The 18,485-nt window shown below is 34.7% G+C and overlaps 1 protein-coding gene across 8 annotated transcripts in view; it reads left to right on the plus strand.

Annotated features, from left to right (window-relative positions):
- Positions 1 to 18,485, plus strand: part of IDE (insulin degrading enzyme) — a 69,237-nt gene that overhangs the window by 22,518 nt on the left and 28,234 nt on the right. For 7 of the 8 annotated variants that reach the window (XM_074874968.1, XM_074874966.1, XM_074874963.1 and 4 more), the window contains 5 exons: positions 45 to 136; positions 1,734 to 1,814; positions 4,713 to 4,816; positions 15,180 to 15,282; positions 16,236 to 16,358. In XM_074874968.1, coding sequence (XP_074731069.1) covers positions 45 to 136; positions 1,734 to 1,814; positions 4,713 to 4,816; positions 15,180 to 15,282; positions 16,236 to 16,358 — 503 coding nt within the window. Of the gene's footprint in view, positions 1 to 44; positions 137 to 1,733; positions 1,815 to 4,712; positions 4,817 to 9,162; positions 9,250 to 15,179; positions 15,283 to 16,235; positions 16,359 to 18,485 lie in introns of those variants that run through there. The other variant, XM_074874969.1, reaches the window with a different exon arrangement.

Raw genomic sequence — 18,485 nt, forward strand, 5'->3', positions numbered from 1 at the left:
GCAGAACCGAGTGAATTATTAAGCAAGTATTTTTTTCTTTCCAGTGCACGTTGAAGATATTATTTTGCACATGTTTCAGTATATTCAAAAACTACGTACAGAAGGACCTCAAGAATGGGTTTTCCAAGAGTGCAAGGTACTTGAAATATGCGGTTGTTGTATTTTTACAAATTTGGATTGTAAGTAGAAACAGATTCCTTGACTGTGAAAATACCCTATAATAATCACATGGTAATTAAGTTTATTAATTTTAAAGGTGCAACATGACACAAATGACAAGTATTTTCAGAATATATTGTCTTAAAGTAGATGTGAAATGCTCTTACAGAGCTGTGAGTTGACATTTTATGATAGCGTAATGGAGGTGGAGGAAGAAGTATCTTACTCTGTCTGCAAGGATTTTGCATAAACTTCCTTAGTCTTCACTGAAGGTGGAGGGCAGAAGTATTTGCAGTGAGGGGTAACATTGAATTGGAAATTGAAATGGCTGTTACTCTACCCCTCTCTTCTTTCATGTATCAAATTGTATAGCTGGGATTGTAAAGGCAGTAGGACATTTAATCTGCTGTTTGTTCCTTTACCTTTTTGAGAGGTGAACTAAAACTTCATGGAGTAGTTTGGCTTACGCTTGTCTTTGCTGAACTTATCATGCTTCTTATAAGTCTGTATGTTCTGTGTGCACAGAGCAAAAATGTAAAGTATCCTATTAGAAAGAAATAGTACTGCACTTCTCAGTGACAGTGTGAAATAAAACCAGTTTTATTTTTATATGTAGTCTTATTGGTTCCCTACAAATACTTGGGTAAAGATTTCTTGTTCCATCTTAGCTTTATTTGGTGAAAACTGTTGAGTCTCTTCTGTCAGAGTAGAAATTCTGCAGATGTGTTAACTTTGTTTTGTGCATTTTGATACTGTATATCTGTAGAAGAAGTCTTTTTACCCTCTGCTAGAAGTCCCAATGGAATTGTTTCACTGACATCGTAAGCAAATACAAGGTTTGAAAGAGGTAGTTCCAGCCTCTCATCTCATCCCTGTGGCTTTCCCTTGCTCCTCTTGTATCAGCCCCAGCACTCCTGAGGCTGTGAGTTGAGTCAGAAGAGCTGGCAAGCTAGTTGGAAAAGAATCTTCTTTTGAGAGTTTATTTTCAGCTGAATTGTTGAATTAACCAGACTGCATGGTTTCACAGAAGGAGGGACTGTCCTTTCCATTGTCTTTATAGTCTTAGATCTCTAATTCACCCTTGCCATTGTACTCTAAGAATGATGTGTTCCATTTCTGTGGCTAAGACAGCATAAAGAAACACACTTGTTCTGTCTCTAAACTTACCTTTTGGCTGACTGAACAAAAGGAACAAAAAAGGAAGAGGGAGAAGCTTTAGTTCATTAACATACAATGAACACTGCACTGGAATGCTATGTATTGGTTGTGTCAAAGTTGGTGTGTTTTCAGATTATCAGCAAATTTAAATATATGAGTTATGGAATAGATCTCTTGCTACAAACAGGACTTAGACTTGTGTAACACTTCACATTGTGAGACTACTCAAAATTGCTTGTGAGTTTTGAACAACTTGAATATTACTGAAAACTTTTGTGTTAGGTACCTAACTACTATAAAACAGCTACAACAAAATTTCCTTTTCTTATGTTATAAAAGGGAATTGAGTAGCCAATAATTATTCTTAAAATAGTATCTAATACATGCTTTTCAACCCTTCCTACATTGTTTCCTAGGATCTAAATGCTGTGGCTTTCAGATTTAAAGATAAAGAACGACCACGAGGCTATACATCAAAGCTTGGAGGAATGTTGCATGTAAGTGTGTGTGGGTTTTTTATTTGTTCGTTTTTTGGGTTTTTTTTACAATATAGTAATCATTTAGCAGTACGGTTTTTTATACTCTTAATAAATACAGGTATTTGCAAAGGTCCTTTGCACTTCTTGAGCTTAGGAAGCTAATATCATGCTGCATAGATATTAAGTTTTGGCAGTCAATAAGTCACACTTCTTTCACTCTCCACCATTTTATACTTCTATACTTGGTAGAATTGACTTTACAGTAACTGGAGTTGCTATTTGATCTGTTTCAGTGTTAAGAAATAATGTACCTTGTCATTCTGTGTCTACCTAGTAGCTAAATGTTCTCTAGGGAAATATTAGAGAAATAATACTTTATCATAAACACAAGCACTGTTTCTAAATGCTTCTATAGTTAACAATGTTGAAATACTGAAGTAAGCAGAAATGTTTGTATTGAGATCGCAAATTAGAAATGTTTGACTCTACAAGTGTGATTACATATCAGTACTGAAAGAATCATAGTGTAGCTTATACTTAGTCTTCATACTTTTTAAAAGATTCAGTTCCCTCATTTTGCACTAAAGGAAGATTTACGTGGGTTTTTTTGGTTTAGTGAAATTCATGCAACTTCTATACATTGCAGCCATTCTCCATTGCACAGCTAATGACTACTCAGAGGCATTTTTGGTTTCTTTGCAAGAATTCCTGTTACCGTTCCTGCACCTTTATACATTAAAATAATGATATTTAATTTTAGAATTGTCTTTCTGTTTACTAAAAAGCATTAGACTTAACTGAAGACATTTAAATGGATATTTAAAGGAGCTCCTATTTGGAATGCTGTCTCTTTCTTCTGTCAAATGCGTAAAATCTCTTTAACAAACGGACTTCTGACTTCTGTAACAGTCTTTCAGTGGTGTGTATTTGTTGGATCATTCCTGATTACATTTGCTGTGTCCAAAAATCAGGCCAGGAAGTTGCCAGCAGTGTTCCAAAGAGCAGGGTATTGATTCAGGACTTTTTTTTCCCCCACTGCTTTTCTTTTGCTGTGCTTTGCAGTATGAATGGTAATTCTGATTCTGCTATTAGTTGCTTAAACGCTAATAGAAAAATAACTTTTCTAGTTCTCTTTATTGCCTCTGAGTCATACTAAGTTTATGCTTTGAATTAACCAAGCTAGAACTGTTGTTTGGTGATTTCATGTGCTTATGAATACTAGCTGGTTTTTGTAACTTGGAGAAGAACCTATGTATGAGTTAGCATGAGTAAATGTCATGTCATAAGTTGTGACGTATTTACCAAAAGGATTTTAAAAACCTGTTTATTCAACTAAACCGAAGTTAATCTTTAAAGCACAGTTGTGCTGGTCCGAGGAGTCAACAGTAAGGTCTTGCTGTCAAATTATATTTCATATTTGTCATGTGTAGGCTTGATGTTTTCCAGGTTTTGTTGCCCAGTTTGCAGTGCCCTTTTTCTTTTGTTTTGCTTTGTCTCCTTAATCGTATAATTTTTAAAATTTCAATTTAATCTGATTGTTGTATCTAGATTGGTTTAGTCTGTTTTATTTTACTTATGTTATTCTCTGACCTTGCTGAAAAGTAATCACAGAATCAAAATGGCTGAGGTTGGACTGGACTTCTGGAGGTCATCTTGTCCAACTCGCCTGCTCAAGCAATACAAAAATAACAAAGCAATCGAATAAATTTTATGTTCAATTCCTGTTGGTGGGCAGACTGTGGCCTGTGTTTGTAAAGGAAATAAAGTATAGACTTTTGATCACTAAATCTGTATTGCTTTGGTAATTTCAGATTAGAAGTGCATAGATTACTTAAAATCTCTCCTTCAGGTTACTTAGTCTGTTTAGCTGTTTATGCAGAATGTAGTTAAATGAACATTCTTCAGTGTACAATGAATCTTCTGGACAAGACCTTTAAAATTCTGGATCTTTAGCATTCACATTTGAATTTTTTATAGTACACATTTGGTTCACTTTCCTTGGTCTCCACCCCACCCACCCCCTTCAGCCCTTTCTTTTTCCAAAATTCTTTGTGTGAGTTACTCTGTTCTGGAAGTCATTCCACTGTAGTTTTTTGTGTAATGTATGCAATTTAGAAAGCCATTTTGTAACAATTCTGGTCAAAAGGAGTACACTTGTATGGCAAACTGGAAGTACTTGGTGCTTAGGTCACCTGGTATTTTTCCCTTGGTAAACAGATGTTTATCAACAAAGTTATCCTGTCAACAACACTAATAATTTTTGAATTTTAATTGGTTTTCTTCTTAAGTTGCAATGTACCTTAAGAGAATTTCAGTTTGATCCTGAATAAAAAATGTTAGAATTAAAATGGTAGAAATTTGTATTATGCTTTTATATAATTGAAATAAACTTTCCTTTAAATACTGTAAATAAAAATTGAATTCTTAAAGAATCCTAAAAATCTTAGTGGTGGTTGGCTTTTGGTGTGTGGGGTTGTTTTTTTTTTCTTTCTTTCTTTCTTTTGTTATGTTTTGTTTTTCTCAAATGCACTCTAGTGAGTACTTGGTGTTCTTTTATCTTTAAAAATATCCTCCAGGGGTCAGCATTTACCATGTTATTTTTACTTCAAAACAGTGTTTAAAGATGGGTGATTTTTTTATATTGAAACATAAAATATTTCAACGGAAAAGAACAGTAATACGCAATATATAAAATTACCTAATATAGGAGAAATGATTACATGGAGTACTACTCCATTTTGTTTAATTTTAAGAGAAAGATTTTAAGACATCTATGCACTTCTAATTTGAAATTGCCAAGGTAATACAGATTTAGTGACCAGAAGTATACACTTGTATTTCCTTTACAAAACAGTAGTGTTTTCATGCATAGTTTTTGTTTAATTCATCTAAGTGTTTCTGGGCTTTGTTTTTTAGTATTATCCTATAGAAGAAGTATTGGCTGCTGAATATTTGCTTGAAGAATTCAGGCCTGATTTAATAGAGATGGTGCTGGATAAATTGAGACCAGAAAATGTTCGGTAAGTTAAACTGCAGTAACTTGTATTTTAACCAAACACTTTAAGAAAGCAGATGAACTAATGGAAACACAAATTCTTAGGTGTCTCTTAACAGTTCCAAAGTAAATGTCACTGAAAAAGAGTTAGTTGTTCTGTGTGTTAATGTCTGTGCTTTCCATTGAAAACAAGCACTCTGAAGTGCATGCAACTCTTCCTGTTTGGACAGAAACATGCTTTTAGTCCTTTCTATGCAGGATGTCTTCCTCAGACGGAAATAGTTTTTGGGAAGATACTTGCTCAGAATAGCTCAACTGGTACTGAGAAAAAGCCTAGTAAAATTATCCTGCCTTACTGAATTCTTGGGACATTTTATGTGGAATGCTGTAAAATTGGAGCTAGGTCTGGAAATCTCTTAAGAGGATGGCTTTTATCTGCTGTATATATGTTTTCCCTATGGAGAGCTTCGAAACTTTGTGCAGATTAGCATACCCTCTGAAAAATATCAATTTATGTGGGTAGAAATAGCTGTGTCTTTAGCTGCTAGAATCTCTTAGACTTCCAGAGCACCTCTTGGATGTGAGCATGACTGCACTGCACATGTGCTTTTTCTTTTACAGAGTGAGTGTGCTGCAGTAAAAATTTCAGGGCTCAGTAACTGGTCAGACAAGATGGTGAAAGGAAAAGGGGAAGCCTCTCTCTCCTGTGCTTTTGAGGATCTTCTGTTGTCACCCAAGCAGGGTAGAAGAGGGAGGCCGAAAGAACAAATGTGCCTAATGTCTATTTGAATACTTAAAGAACAACAGTGTGAGCAGGATGAGGGAAATAATACTTGCTGAGATGATGATTTACAAGTGAAGGAATCTGGAAGCTGCAGAGAAGAAAATGAGGACAGGTGAAAAAAGGGCATATTAATTGAGGAGCAGGAAGTGCTGGCAAATGGTTAATAAAGGGAGGAAGAGCCTGGGGCAACAGAGCTAGCAAAGGACATCATGGGGGGTAATTTAAGGGGGGGTTGTTGGTAGCTGTGGGGAACTAGTATGTCAGTCAAGGGTGGATAGAGAGGCTGACTAGTGGAAATGCTGTGGATAGTTATAAAAAAATGAGAGGAGGACAGGAATTGGGACTAGTAGGCAGAGTTGGAGGTAAGAGAGTAAGTCTAGAAGAAAAGATTATGTCAGGATTAGCAAGGAGAGTCCTGAATCATGAAAACAGGGCAAAGAGAAGAGGTGTGAGACAAGGAGCCCGAGGTAGGACAGCAGCAGAACTGATGGGACCAGACTTGGAGGAACTGAGCAGAAAAGCTTGTGCAGATGGAGTGCAGTGTAGTCTACAAAGTGCAAAGAAACTAAAGTTTACCAAGTCTTGCTATTTTTTTTAAACTCTGCAGATATCTGCTTTTCTTCCTTTTCCCCTCCCATACAACTTCCGTTTCAGTTCTTACAGAATAGAAGCGTTCTGGAATTACATGATAAGATGCCAGTACCACGTATTGCTCTGCCTGACCTACCAATGTAGTTGTAGGGTGTGTAATGAGCATAACAGGAATCTGCAGAAAGAGAAAAGTAGAGATTCAGGGTTAAGACTGTTTAATGCTGCCCAGGAGAACTGAACTCCTTTGCTTTGTCACAAACTTCCTCAGTGGCACCAGACAAGCTCCTAAAACAGACTTTTCACAGCAAGCCAGCAATTACTCATTCCTTTTTATTTTTTTGAGTACGCCTAAGATCTTAAGGTCTGAACAGAGGGATTGCTGAGTGCCTGAATCCATAAGCAACTCAACAGAAGCTTTGCTTTTAATCTATGAGGTACCATGCAATGCAAAGAATTAAAAAAAAAGTAGTCTTAAAATGAGCATCTAAAATGAATGGGTACTGTATACCTTTGTGGATGTCTATATGCCTTTGCCTTCCTATCTCTGAAAATAATGTTTCTTGGATTATTTTAAATATGAAATTAGTTCCTGTTACGCTGAGTGCTGTAGAAGAGACACTTCAGTAATTCTATTTATTTAGAGAAAGAGGTAAATATTGTAAAGAGAAGAAGTCAGGTCATGCATTGGGCAAATCATGTAAAATACTGAATAGCTGTTTCTTAATTGTTCTGTGCACTGATCAGGGCAGAGGTTCAGTAGGACAATATGTAAATTTGTGTATATATTTATATGTATTTATAATGTGATACAATCTTAATTACTAGAAGATTGCACGCACAACAATTATACTAGCACTTTAGAGTCTGAATTTTAATTTTTTTTGCAATTTGGTTATTATCTCTTTTGTGTGTATTTTAATAGTAATATTAATTTAGAGGTGTAGAGATATTATTAAAATGTATGAAAACACAGAAACAAGCTCTTGCTTGTGATTCTCTGTATCAGTCTTACTGTATTTGAACACCTGTTTATCAGTGTTTTGGAAGCAGGTATATAATACAAAAAATAATGATTTTTGGGGGAGGGGTCTGTTTCTGAATATGTTCCACACTGAAATTTTCAGTGTTGGATGTAGGACAGTGAGGCATGCATTCATACATTTCTAGAGTTTATGTGTTTCAGCCTTCTGAAGTTACTGGGAATTACATAAAAGTTTGAGCAGGAATCTTCATTATGTTTGTTTGTATGACAAAATCTGTCTTGTATATTTCTTTAGTTTAAAATGAATGTTACTTGATTTTAGAAAGATAGTAAATTTCAAATAATTATTGGATAAAGTAGGATAAAATTGGATTATGAACTGTATTTGTAAATGTCACGGGGTTCTGGTGTTTCTAGGGGTATACAAGCAATGAGAAAATTAATGGAGCTGCCTATGTCGGTGACAGTAGTTGCCATAGTAATTAATGCCCTTTAAAGAAGGGCCTAAATCTTTGTGTGTGGGTGTGCATCTATGTGTAATGTGTGTGGGATACTGCAACTGAAGCTTGACTATTTCGAGAGATCATATTTTGAACAAACAATAAAGAAAATTTGAAGGTTCTCCTTCCTGTTGTGTTAAATACTTCTATTTTGAATGTATTTTCATGTTGATCTACTGCCCAACTTCTTGAAATTTGATACAAGAGTTTACCTTTAACATAAAGATTGTTTTTAGTAACTAAGAGAATATAGAATTACTTCTTTGAAGAAAGCTTAACCAAATTCCACATGAATTTGAACTTTTAACTGGTTTTAGAATTGTTTGCAAGCAAAACCATTTGCTTTATAGTGATTTAGTAAACAAGCTACAGGTGCTTAATCAGATCTGATGTTTATTACAGCTTCACATAGCTTTAAAATGTGGCTCAACATTGCAAGAAAACAGTCAATATTATCTTAGCGAAGGATACCTCTCATAATGTAAAGTGGGTCTTTGTTATTAGCCAGAGAACTTCCAAAGCATCTGTTTGCTTAAATTTTCAAAAATTCCTTGAGGAAGTTAATATATGTAAATACATTTATAGACTCTTTAAGCTTACCAGATGCTGCTGGATGCCACAGAGTCATGTTTTCTGTGTTACTCCTGTTGCTGGCTATGCCAGCCTTCTGACAATCCCTTCCAGTTGACAGTACTTCAGCATAAAATAGCCATAATTAACCTTGTTCAAAAGTTATTAGTGTGAGAAAGGAAAGTGTAGAGAATATAGGCAGAGGGAGAAAATTCAAGTCCATAGAATGTGGTCAGAAGCACAGGAATAGTGGTGACAATTTTTAGAAGAATTCAGAATGTTATGTGGTGTGCTTTTTTCAAATACATAGTAAGCAGCTGTTTCACAATGTTCTTTTAGTTAATATAAGCCCATATTTGCACTTGCAGTTGCAATTTTGCATTGCTTTTTGTCCTTGGTTAAAAAAAAAAAGAGCAAGAAAGAGCAAGATGAGCAAGAATCTTATTATAGAGAGGAAAAAGTAATTCTAAAAAGACATGGAATTTAGCTGTAACTTATTTGAAAGGTTAGGAACCAAAGATAATTGTTTACTAGTATATGTTTACTATTGTATGTTATTTTTAGTGATATTGTAGGGTTACATCAGTTGTCTTGCATTTGACAAAGTGACTTGCTGGAGATGGGAACATTCTCTAGACTTTGGTAATTGTGGATTAATTTTAAGTAAAAAAGGATTTTTTTCAAGATGGAACATATCTAGAGCAAATACTGACTGAAAATGATCAGCTTCAATATTTGAACCAACTGGGAAGCATTGATCCTTCAGATAATGGAGACAGTTTCATCTCAGCTTTTCAAATTCAGCCTGTTTTGAATGCTGTGTATGACTTTTCAAGTAGCAAAGTGTAGTACATTTAGACTGGAGAGGCACAGTGGTGGGCGTGTTTTGGAAACTAAATGCGATAGAATATGCATGCTTTTCTGTACAGGAAGGTCTCAGTTTTCATAATGGAAGACTGATGGTGGCATGGTGACTGAATCAAGAAAGCTTGTGATCAGAGAGGGATGGTCATTTAGTAACTTCTGTGTAGGTGGGTCTCCATGTAATCTTGGGCTTTACATGACTTAGGTGTTGCCCTGCTTTCTTCTAGCTTGTTGTTACTGTGCTTTCTTTTTGGATGCTGGAAGAAATATGTTGCATTTAATCTTCCCTCAGGACTAACCACATTGTCTCTTTACTTTACCTGGTTTAAGAAATAGATTATAATGATTATGTAATTTTAAGCATTTGAATAAAAAAGTTAAAATATTGGGAGATAAAGGAATATACCAAACTGGAATATACCTGGTTTTATGACCTCTACAGTTTATTGTTAAAGAAATTATGTATTCTTTTTGTTGCAGAGATTTTAGTAGGGCTTAAAGGTAGTAAATATAAGTAGTTTAGTTCTCTGAAGCTTAAATACCCACAGCTATGCCTACAGCTGTCCTGTTAAGGCTTAAATATAAGTAAGTACAAACTAGAGTGTGACCAAAGACTGGTTAAATGCAGTTCTAACAGCAGTATTCAGCAAAGCCCTGATATTCTAACATGGATCAAATGAGGCCTGCAGGAGGCTTGTAATGATGTAGCAGCAGGCATACTTTGAATGGTATGTGGTCAGAGTAATGATAAATGTATTGCTTATTATGTGTAGACTAAAATCATGCTAGTGTTTGCTATTGCCATAACAACTGTACATTCACGTCTTAGTTCTCTTTGTTTAGACTGTCTTCTACAAAACTATAACTTACAAAAAAGAAACACAAAACATCAAACCAAATTTAAGTGTTGTATTGCTTTTTCCTGCTTCTCTAAATGACGTATTTTTTTCAGTGTAGTCTCAAAAGTTATAGTTGTGCTTCTGTGTAGCTTCTATGATAATAGTGCAAGCTGATTTTTCTCAGATGTAAAAGTGTAAGTCCTTTCTATTTTGTTCAGGGCAGCAGGTCTTTAAAGATCTGAGCTAATTAACTTCCCTATTTTCATGTGATTGAAATAAGATATTAACTTGTATATAATACTGTATTCCTTTTAGACACATTTTAAGCACTTATCTTTTGAAATTAAAAAGTAGAATTAAGTGAACTAGGAATTTTTTAATCTTAAGTAAGATACTTCAAAGTATAGTAAAATATAACAAGGAATAATATTTTAAATTGCTGGCAAGATAAAATATCTTGGGGGGAGAAAAAACCTTAGTTAAATATTACTAGAAGTGATTTCATGGTATATTACAAAGATTTGAGAAAGCCACCGTGGATTTGCATTTTTAGTAGGCTCTCTTGAAAGAATGAGATGAGATTATAGATGCTAATAAAGGGGTCCCCTTGTGTTTTACTTTTTTTTTCCTAATTACATCTGTATCTATACGCATGTAGTAAACTATCAATCCAGTAGCTCGCTTCCTTCTTTTATCTTGAGCAAATTGTATATACTAATAAAAAACTGTGGACATGTGCTTTTAAATATCTATATGTGTTCTGGTTATCTGCCACTTACTGATTTTTATGCTCATGTTTACGTTTCTGTTCTCCCTTTTTATGAAAGAATTTTGCCGGGGGTGGGGGGGGGGTCCTGTTTGTTTGGTTTTTTTTCTTTTTATGCCTTGCATAAATTGTGTCTTGCAATGGTTTAGTTTCCATTGATTTGCATTTTTCCTTTGTGTTGTGGTTTTATTTATAATTTCCTTTTCATAACCCTGTTGAAATTCACCTACACTAGACTTTTCTTGGCATATCTATACTGGGGTAGTTGGAGACTGCTGTTCAATGTCTTTTTTAAAAGTTTAGCTTTTTGACTGTTATTTTCTTAACAAACTGTGTTTTTAAGAAGTAAGGAAAAATATCCATACTCACAGATGGCAGCAAGTATCCATATGTGCTTCTATTTGACTGAACCATAACAGGAAGTTTTCATATTCTCCTCCCCCCTCCCGCCTTCACACACTACTTGTTGCATTTAGTGGCTTAATTTCCCTAAGAGAGAAACCTTTTTAAAATGTATCGTTTTTACTTGTTCAAACTGCTTGGGTTTTGCCAGCCATCTGTGAAGATAAGGGAATAGACTTGGCATGTGTCGTAGTCTTAGCTGAAAAATTTTTCCCATCATTTCCAACACAATTTTTTCCCCTCATCATCTGCAGAATAAATGCTCATATTAAAATTTAAGAAGATAGTGACTCATCAGATTAAGTAACTAAAGAACATTTTCCCATGGATAGTAAGTGGACTTTTTTCCTCTCTTGATATCTGAAATGCAGTACTAGTACTATCCTAGAGGGAAGAAAAAGAAAATGAATGCCAAAAATGTTGATGCAGATATTTCTAAGGGCTGGTATTTCAGATACTGAGCAAACAGTTAATTCAATGCAGTCGGTGGTTCTCATCCCTGATGATAAACATGTTACAAATATGGAATGTATATGTTTATTTTTTTAATTGCATTGTATCTGAGTGAAGATTTTGAAAATCACTATTTGTTCCCTTATTTCCTCCCACAAACCATAGTGTTTGTAGAGACTTAGTTTTATTGAACCCTAACAAATAACTTGTGCTTCTGCAGAATGATTAGAATGCTGCACCCCAGCAACATCTCTGCATATAGTTTTCCCTCTTACTCTGTTTTCTAATGAGATTTGTGTGGAAGTAGCTTTGAATAGCCTATATTTCCTCGCATCATTTATAGTGATGGTTTTGGAGGAAGTTATAAACAAACCTAGGCTTTTGGTGTTTTTGTCTCAGTCATGTTATTTTCTGCATTTGAATGAGATAAGTGTAATTTTTTTCTGTTGTTTGACAATATCATCATTTGGAAGACAAAGTTTAAATTACTTTCTAAAAAAAGCAATTCCTTTTTAAGTATAAATTCTTTTTTTTTTTTGCAACAAATTTGCTTTGACATGTCTATTACTAATATCACAAACACTGTGGTCTCAAAGTCTTACTTTTTCACCCTTGGAAGCTTGAGTTTTGTTACATAAATCTGGAATATAATAGTTGGTAATCTTTCTTGGAAGTACATTAATTTTAAAGCACACATTCTTACTAGATAATACTTTTCTGTGGATCTGTCACTTGTTGCTTCATTTTAGGTTTCAGGAGAGTGAAAAACAAGATGGTATCTAGTAAATATGTATGACATTATAGAAATTGTGCTTGGTTTTGTTAATTGACCATAACTGAGGACTACAACAGTTTGCATGTGCAAGAATGTGCACGTGGAAGTAAACTGCATTTATAGTTTCAGCTGTGTTCCCTGTTCATGAATGGCTCTGAAGCCTAATTGCACTGGTTGAGTTTAAGTATGCTACAAGGAGGTCTTATTAAAGATTGCCTGTCTGGCTTTTCCAGTGCATTTCAACACCGTTTTAAACCATGTGGAGGTTCATAGTGTTATACAGAACACCACAGAAATGAAATGCAAAAATAACATTAAATAGATGGTAACTTTAAAGGTGCATCATGATACATTTAAATAACTACATAGCATTGTATTTCTACCTGTGGCGCTTCTTTTCCCCTCTTCTGTCCTGGTGTTCATTGTTATTGGTGCTTGTATCTTGGTTTAGGTTGTAAGTCTCAGGCAGATGAAATGCCTTTTGGTTTGTTCCATGTGATTGTGGGTATGTTTCTGAGAGCTCAAAATGTAAGTAATTATTCCAGTAGTCATTTGGGGTATAGGGAGGGCAGGAGGATCCCTTGAAGCAGAACTGCTTTTGAAGAATTGCAATGCTGACTTCCACAATTTCATTTTCTATACGTTGAGGAGACAGAATTATTTTTAGCTCTTTAATTTTAGTATGTTCCTACAGCAAATGTTTGGGTGCTTGGATTGTTACTACTGTTAGAGCATCCATACGTTGGAGAAGGGTAGAAGGAGGGAATGTCAAATAACAGACATTGTCTATAGCATAAAACACCTTTGTCTTGCTGCTCAGACCACATGATTATTGGAATTTTATCAGGATAATATTTTAGCTTAAGGCTATTCTTTTTTTTTTTTTTTTTTCCCTTTTTTATTTAATGGAAGGAAAGGCCTGGTGGTTGCTCTAAAACTCTATTAGACTTTGTTTTTTATAGTCTCTTAGCAACTTCATCTGTACATGATAGAGCTTTTGCTCACCAGCTGTCCAAGTTAAAATGCAAAGCATAATAGAATATTTCTATGGCTCAGTTTAATGTAAACAACAATCTCTCTATTAGATTTCACCTTGTTGACCGAGCTAGTGTCTGTTGTGTTGCAATAACAAATATTCTCTAGGATTAAAGTGCTTAGTTCTTTGCTGAATATTTATTTAGTATTGTTCTTTTTGTATAAAAAATGAAATAGATGTAACATGCAAACAAATATGAAACCATTTTGTATGAAGTCACAATAAAATTGTTAACCATTTCTATTGGCATTTGCAATGACAGATGAAACAACGTATCTCTTGAAGATGAATATTCTCATTCTGGTTTGGATATTGCATAACTTTTGCAGAGGAGCAGGGGTTATTTTGTGTATATGTATATGTGTGCCTGTTCATGTTAATCACGTGGTTCTTTCAAAGACGGGAGTAAAAATTTCTCCCTTCCTCAACCCAGAGGAAATCTGCATCTCTAAAACGTGTGATTTGGTTGTCCTTCTTTAGTGGGTATGATTTAAAATATTGTCTCAAAATTAGATGGTCTGTGGTGCAAGTCCTGCTTCAGTGTTTGAATCTATTGCTAGAGAACGTGCCTTGACAGTCCCGTGTGACTCTGAAATGCACTTGTAATTTATTTAAATGCACCTAATGTTAGCTATTTACCCCTGAGCCTTCTCCTGATACTCAAACTGCAATGCACAGATTAAATTACTAATAATTTGAAAATCTTCATAATAGGGGAATCTAGAACTAAGTACAGCAGAATCCTGTTTTCTTCAACCTTCTTGGATCATTTAGTCATTTATGTGTAAACATTAGATGAAAAAGGAGGAACGAGGACATAGGCATTTACAATATTAATAGTCTACATATTTAAATCTCAGTGTATTGCAAAATTCATCCCAAGGGTATTCTCCAGTAACATATCTGTAAAGTAAAATACCGTTGTTTGAGGCACCTCCATATGCCTGTTTTGATTTACGCCCTGCTTTGCTGTGCACGTTAGAAAACACAGCAGAATGTTCCTGGCCTTAAGATATTGTCGTTAAAAAAAGAACACTTACATTACGTATATTTTGATGTTTTAATGTGCATTTTAGCCATCTGTACAAGATTTGACAAAGTTCAGTGGCATCTAGGGATTGTTAAATATATGTAGAATATGTAGTATGTTCTAATTGTGTTACCTTTTTTGACAATTTGAAAATTCTTATAAACATCTATTTACTCTTAAAGGTAGCTACTTATTTCCACTGAATACTCTTCTATGTTGTACGTTGTTAAAAAGAATTAAAGGAGTTTTCTTGATACACATTATGAAGACTACTGAAAAAATACTAAGTTCATAATTTTCTTTATTCCAGATTTCCTCTTATTTAGGTGTATTCTTTAGTTCGAGGAGCATCTGGATGATGTTCTTGGTCATATGGTTTAGATTTAGGTAGTCCTATAGGAAGGAGGGAGTTGAACCCAGTGATCCTTATGGGTCCCTTCCAACTTGAGATATTCTATGATTCTATGATTTATGTTTCTAATTGAGTATAGAACTGCTTTCTGTGTTTTCTGGAACACAAAGTCTAAAAAATAGAAATTGCATGCAGCAATAATTGTGTGTAACTCTAGATTGTAACATTCTAGAAAAACAGTAAAATTAAATGATGCTGATAACCTGATTTCATGGTTAACCTTAGTGTGTAGTTCAGTATGCATATACTTGCTATCCAAATGTCCAGGGACCATTTCCAGAAATAAATGCACTCTAGTGATGGAACAGAAATAGTGCTCTGAATAATTTCTCAGTCTTTTCTCAGGCACATTCATGCCAAAGTGCTTTGTCTCGTTGTTTTCAGAGTTGCAATCGTTTCCAAGTCTTTTGAAGGAAAAACTGATCGAACGGAAGACTGGTATGGAACACAGTACAAGCAAGAAGCAATTTCAGATGAAGTTATTAAGGCATGTTAAAACTTTTAATATATTCTAACATCTGCAAGTGACAGTGGTAAATTCTTTGTCTAATTTTCCATTTAGTTGAAGAGAGAACAAATCTGCTCTACATAGCATGAAAATTGTACAATGAGTCTTGTTTAATATTATGAGAAGTAAGGATCTTATGTTAGTCTTTAGATTTCAAATACTTATTACACAAGACAGGTACATTTTAATGGTTTTAAACCATGTTAAGTACAGGGAATGTTATACCATTTTTGCTATGAAAGATCCATAATATGCAGTGGTTACTTAAAAATGTAAGCGTTAACTTTTGAAAACTGAAAAGTCTCTATTAAATGTTAATGAACTAATCTGTTTTTAAGAAAGGAATCTTTTTACAACTGCTATATGTAACTGTGTTTCTGAAATTGATTTTTGCAACTTAGAAAATGAGTATATTTTGACAATTAAATGAGCTTCTAAAAATCAAAACTCCAACAAAGGAGGTGGGCAAACCCTTATTGAAACTTGCATTGATCTATTCTTCTAAGAAGAGGTAGCTGTGAAACACACCGAAACAGCGTGCTTTGAACAGACATTGCATAGGAATACTTCACTTCCTTTAGCTTGTTCATACCTATGTTCTTGATGAGAATTTTTGCTTATGGATTTAGTTTAATACCTTCATTTAGAGTTCCCAGTAGCAGAAAAGATGAGACATAGAATCACCTTCCACTCTACTGTAAAGTTTTCAAATTATTTTTTTATCTTTTGTCTTCCTCCTCAGAGTGCTTTATCCTGCTGATAGCTTACTCCAGCTTGGTTTCCCAGCTATTTCTCTCTTTCCCTGTTATCTTAATAGTATTTACACATAAGCTAGTGGAACACATTTTTAAATCTTTTGTTACAGCATAAGTATAGATACATTAATTAAGCAAAAATTCTACTTAGCCTCATTGTTCCTCCTGTTTATCTAGAAATGGCAAAATGCTGACCTGAATGGGAAATTCAAGCTTCCAATGAAAAACGAGTTCATTCCTACTAACTTTGAGATTTTGCCATTGGAAAAAGATGCGACACAATACCCTGCCCTTGTCAAGGTAAGTTATCTTTGTTCTGTTTGCTAGCTAACCTTCTGAGAAGTTAGTAGTTCCTTCCTATGTGTTTTTAAAATACAGATAATGTCGTATTCCAAAGTATAATAAACAAAAAAGTACAAAACTTAAATATATTGCTAGAAAGACAGTAAAAAGTTCATTCTTGCTAAACTTTGGATTATGAATTTTTGAGTTCCTACAAAGATAAATTTGCAAACAGCTTAAACTCTCTTTGCCCTTTTGAAAGCATGTTAACAATTGATAGAAATAGTATTAAAATTGTTGATTCAGCAGAAGGGTGACTGCCACTCTTTTTTGTTGAACAGCGTTCAGTAAGTTGAGGGTGTAGACAAGGCTATTCTTTTGTAATTGTGATGGAAAAAGCTTGTGATTGCATGGGAAAAGGGAGAGAGACATGTAAGCACATAAATAAACATCACTCTCCAGTCTCCTGGAAGCATCATTTAATAATCTCAATACATTTAGCAAATCTCAGTTTTTCTGACTACCTAAAATTTACTAAAAATTACTTCTCTAAAGATAGTTGTCTTTGCTAATGCTCGTCTCTGTTCTAGGCTTAGTTGGAGAATAAATAGAAGTCTTCTGCAATTACATATTGTGCTCCAGCTTGAATAGTCAATTCAGGAGTACTTTTTGCACACTAGATTAATATAAGTCTACTTCAGTGCAAAGACATCCTTCAGGAAAACATATTTGTTCTGCCCAGGGCATTTTAGGTATATACTTGAAGCAGTATTATTAACAGAAGAGGACTTTGAGCATTGTTTATGTTCATCCTGAACTGAAACCCTAAACCTCAGCAGGGACACACATACTACAGCTCTGTTAAGTAACATTAATTGGTTTACTACAGAAACTTGATGGTCCTTCAGTGTCTCTGTAGCAGCTAGGCAATTGATCCACTCAAAAACTTTGCTTTAAGTCATCATTGCTTTGGAAATGTATTTGCTTTTAGTTTTTCCTTTCCCTTTAAAATATGTTTTCTGAGGGAAAATGTTTTTAATCTTTTGTACTTGATGAAATAGACATCTATGCCTGCATCTCCTTTATTTTTTCCCCAGTTGTATGTCTGTTGTCCCAGTTGTATGTCATTTTTCTTTTGGTGGGCCCTGACATTTGACCCCACAACAAAACATTGCAAGAATTAAATCAACAGAGATTAACTGTACAAAAAAAGCAATTTTTCTGCTGCTTTATATGCCTAAGCGAGCTTACTATGGACTGGATCAGTGTTGTGGAGAAAGGGAGGGATGAGAGCGTAAGTGCAGGAACAGGATGGCCATTTTCACTGACAGCATGTCACTAGGTCACCTCTGTTTTAATGGCACATCTTGCCCTGAAAAACCCTCAAGAAAGAGGGCAGTTAGGATATGGGCTTTGGCCTGAGGGCCTAATTGTTATGATGGACTGCAGCTAGGGATCTCAGGCTATTGGATCAGGTCTCCAGTACAGACAGGCTCTTCTATTTGTCATTCTGTCCCTGGTGTAAGATGTATTCTGAACTGTGTAGTAGCAATTTAACAGAATAAAAATTTTGTTGTCTCAGAGACAAGCTGTAATTTGGCTTTTTAGTATGAGGTGAGTATTGTGTAGAGGAAGGTGTGCTGTAAGAGATTCTTTTATGCAAAAAGGAGGAGGAAAATACCACGCCAAATCCTGAGAAGCAAAGAACATCTGCTCAGAAATATGAGAAAGAGAAATAATTTTACATTTAAAAGTTCCTTCTTCTTAGGTATAGCAATTTAAAGAAAAGGTTTTGGGGGGATAAAGTTACCTCGAGTTGGAACAAAGAGAGAGTATCTGCTTCACAGCTTTTGTGGCAGAAAAAGCAATAGGGGAAGTTGTTTAGATTATTTTCTGTACTAGGAGATTATTCTAAAAAATTTTGCTGACAGATCTTTTAACTAATTTCCAGATAGTTTTACTACTTTTTCTAAATGTGGGGTTTTTTTGTTGCTAATGTTGCTTTAAAACAACATACAATGCATTAATATTTTTTTACTAGAGCATTAAATACACAATTATATTCTTAGTCTAAGCCATGTAACTATATGCTGCTGTAGTGCTGCATAATAGCACATATTTTAATGCCAGCATTGGCAAGGAATT

This window comes from Strix uralensis, chromosome 7, assembly GCF_047716275.1.
Source record: "Strix uralensis isolate ZFMK-TIS-50842 chromosome 7, bStrUra1, whole genome shotgun sequence".
NCBI classification, from domain to species: Eukaryota; Metazoa; Chordata; class Aves; order Strigiformes; family Strigidae; genus Strix; species Strix uralensis.